This window comes from Eimeria tenella, genomic scaffold, assembly GCF_000499545.2.
Source record: "Eimeria tenella Houghton genomic scaffold, Eth_scaff4477, whole genome shotgun sequence".
Classification (NCBI taxonomy): Eukaryota; Apicomplexa; class Conoidasida; order Eucoccidiorida; family Eimeriidae; genus Eimeria; species Eimeria tenella.
The window spans coordinates 1-2720 of NW_013545403.1; the positions used below are offsets into that span (position 1 = coordinate 1).

General features: G+C 58.5%; 1 protein-coding gene across 1 annotated transcript; it reads right to left on the reverse strand.

Moving 5' to 3' along the window:
• Positions 1 to 12: 12 nt before the first annotated feature.
• ETH_00042425 (uncharacterized protein) lies at positions 13 to 968 on the reverse strand (the record flags this gene model as incomplete). The annotated part of the gene is made up of 1 exon (XM_013380127.1): positions 13 to 968. A coding segment is annotated over one exon (956 nt), but the record flags the coding sequence as incomplete, so codon positions are not given.
• Between the last annotated feature and the right edge of the window lie 1752 nt (positions 969 to 2720).

The window sequence follows — 2720 nt, forward strand, 5'->3', positions numbered from 1 at the left end:
TGCTTATGCTGCTGCTGCTGCTGCTGCTGCTGCTGCAGCTGCTGCTGCTGAGCCACACTTATGTGCTCGCAGCTATTCTGACGCTTGTGGTGCAGCCGCTGCTGCTGCTGCTGCTGCTGCTGCTGGAGCGATCGGGGAGTGCCGTCAATGGCGCAAGGGGAAAAAAGACTCTCGGAATCAATTCCTAATTTCTGGCGCTGCAGCAGCAGCGGGGACCGCTCTACGGCGGCGCGGTGCAGCAGGTGCTGCTGCAGCTGCTGCAGCTGCTGCAGCTGCGGATGGTGCGTCACGCTCCGCCGGAACTGCTGCTGCTGCTGCTGCTGCAGCAGCTGGAGCTGCTGACAAATCCGGAGGGTCCGGAGGCTCGTGTTCTTCCCGTCCGCGTCCAGCTCTGGGGCTGCTGCTGCATGCAGAAGCAGCTGCTGCTGCTGCTGCTGGCTCGGAGGAGACGATCCCACAGACTCTGCTAGGGGAGTAAAGGCCCCCTCGAGGTCTTCCGCTGCAGGGTGCTGCTGCGTGCTGCTGTAGTGAGTTGTTGCTGTTGGGGGGGACAGAGTTTCTGCTGCTGCTGCACCTGCTGCTGCTGCTGCTGCGGGGTCACCGACTGCTGCTGCAGCAGCGCCCGTGCAGAAAAGGCCGTACCTGGCGTTTGCTGCTTCCAAGCCACTTAGGCGGTTGAGGCAGTAGCGCTGCTGCTGCTGCTGCTGCTGCAGCTGAAGGACAGGCCCGCTCTGCAGCGGCTGCGGAAGCAAAATGCTGACCTGCTGCTGCTGCTGCTGCTCCTGGAGTTGCTGGAGCTGCAGCTGCTGCCAGTGCTGCTGGTGGTGCTGAAGCTGCTGCTGCTGCTGCTGCTGCTCCTGCTGGCGCAGCTGGGCAGCCTGGCGGTCCTCGGGGCCTGTGTGAGCTGCTTCGTATGCTTCCTGCTGCTGCTGCTGCTGCTGCTGACTCTTGAGCAGCTGCTGATGCATCGTGACAGCCACAGTGTTGCTATAAGGGGCTATTATTCGGTTTGGGGGGGGGAGCAGCAAACAGCAGTTTTGCTGCTGCCATGAGCTTCAGCCTGGTGGCTTAGGCTGGGGAGGCGGCTGGGAGTTGGGGTGTACGTACACCTGCGGCCCGGGGTGCTGCGCTGCTGCTGCGGCGGAGCCACGGCGGCCTGCAGGCGCGAGGGCCGAAAGCCTCCGGCGGACTGCGGCGCAGGGCTTAGGGTTTAGGGTTTAGGGTTTAGGGTTTGGGGTTTGGGGAGGGTCTGCGGCCCCGGCCAGAGATGCACACCTGCGCGCGCCCGGAGCTGCTCACTGACACGGGAGGAGAGGGCGCAGAAAACTGCATGCAGGAGCAGACTGGACGGGCTAGACGGGGCGATAGTAGCCAAAAAGAAGGAAAAAGTCAAATGAAAAAGACAAATGACAAAACTAAATCGAACAAGCCGCGGAAACCCGCAGTTGGCGCTGCGCCGTTTCAGGTGTACAGACAGCTCGGGGTGGCAGCACGCAGCGCCCTCTGCAGCCAGGGGTTGTTGCTCGCCGCGGCCGCTGGACCAAAATAGCTCTATTTCTTTATTTTTTCGCGACAAATTCGCATTTTAATTGCGAAATAATTCCTTTACAGACCCTATTTCATCCCAAAACTCCCCGAAAACGCCCTCCTCCATGCCAGCACCCCAGGTCACCCCTGTGGACCAGTGGTGTGCCTGCAGTGTCCGTGCACGCCGGCCCGGCGCAGCTCCTCCGACGCAAAAAGACACAGAAAACTCCTTTAATTCTGCACTTTTTGACTTTTTAAACAAAAAATAACAAAAACTAAACCCAAAATTCACCAAAATTGCTGCTGCATGCCCCGTTTTGACCCCCCAAACCACCCCCTCCCGCTCCGCGCCTTGCATGCACACCCACCAGCTCTTCTACACCCCAGCCAGATATCCCCCAAATAATAACTGCTGCTGCCTGCTGCTGCTGCAGCTGCTGCCCACGGGCTGCCAGGTGGCGCAGCAGCTGCTGCAGCGCTGCAGCGCGGGCAGCGGGCCCTGAGGGTTTAGGGTTTGGGGAAAACCCTGCACCCTGCACCCTAAACCCTAAACCCCGCCCTGGCCCTGTCTGCACTTCTCAAAAGCTGCGAAAAAGCAACTAACCTCTTCCTCTGGCAGCCAGCCACTTTCTCTGTTTATCAAAAAGTTCACAGTAATTAAAATTCAAAGTAACCAAAAATAAAAAGGCAAACAAAGTCTGGAAAAGGCAACAGACAAAAGAATAGAAAAGGAATAAAATTACGGAGTCCGAGAGCTGGTCGCGTTGCCACAGCAGCAGCAGCACCAGCAGCAGCAGCTGCTGCTGCTGCTGCAGCTGCTCTTGCCTAGCCAGCGAGGTGCAAGCAGTCGCATCAAATACACACTGCAGCAAAAGGCTGCAGCCAGAGGAGACAGTGCCGTGAGCAGCAACTGGAAAGCTGGTTGCGCTATCTCCTAGCTCCTAAACCCTTAACCCTAAACCCTAAACCCTAAACCCTGAGGAAGCTGCACACTGCGGCTGCTAAGCTTCTGCAGTGAGCCCTAAACCCTGAACTTCAGGCGCCAAACTCCACGACTTTAATCCTAGGCCGCCAACCCCAAACCTTAAACCCTAAACCCTAAACCCTAAACCCTAGGCCCCAAGCCGTGAGCGCTAATCCCTAGGTCGCTAACCCCAGACCCTAAGCCGGAGGCCTCAAACCCTAAACCCTAG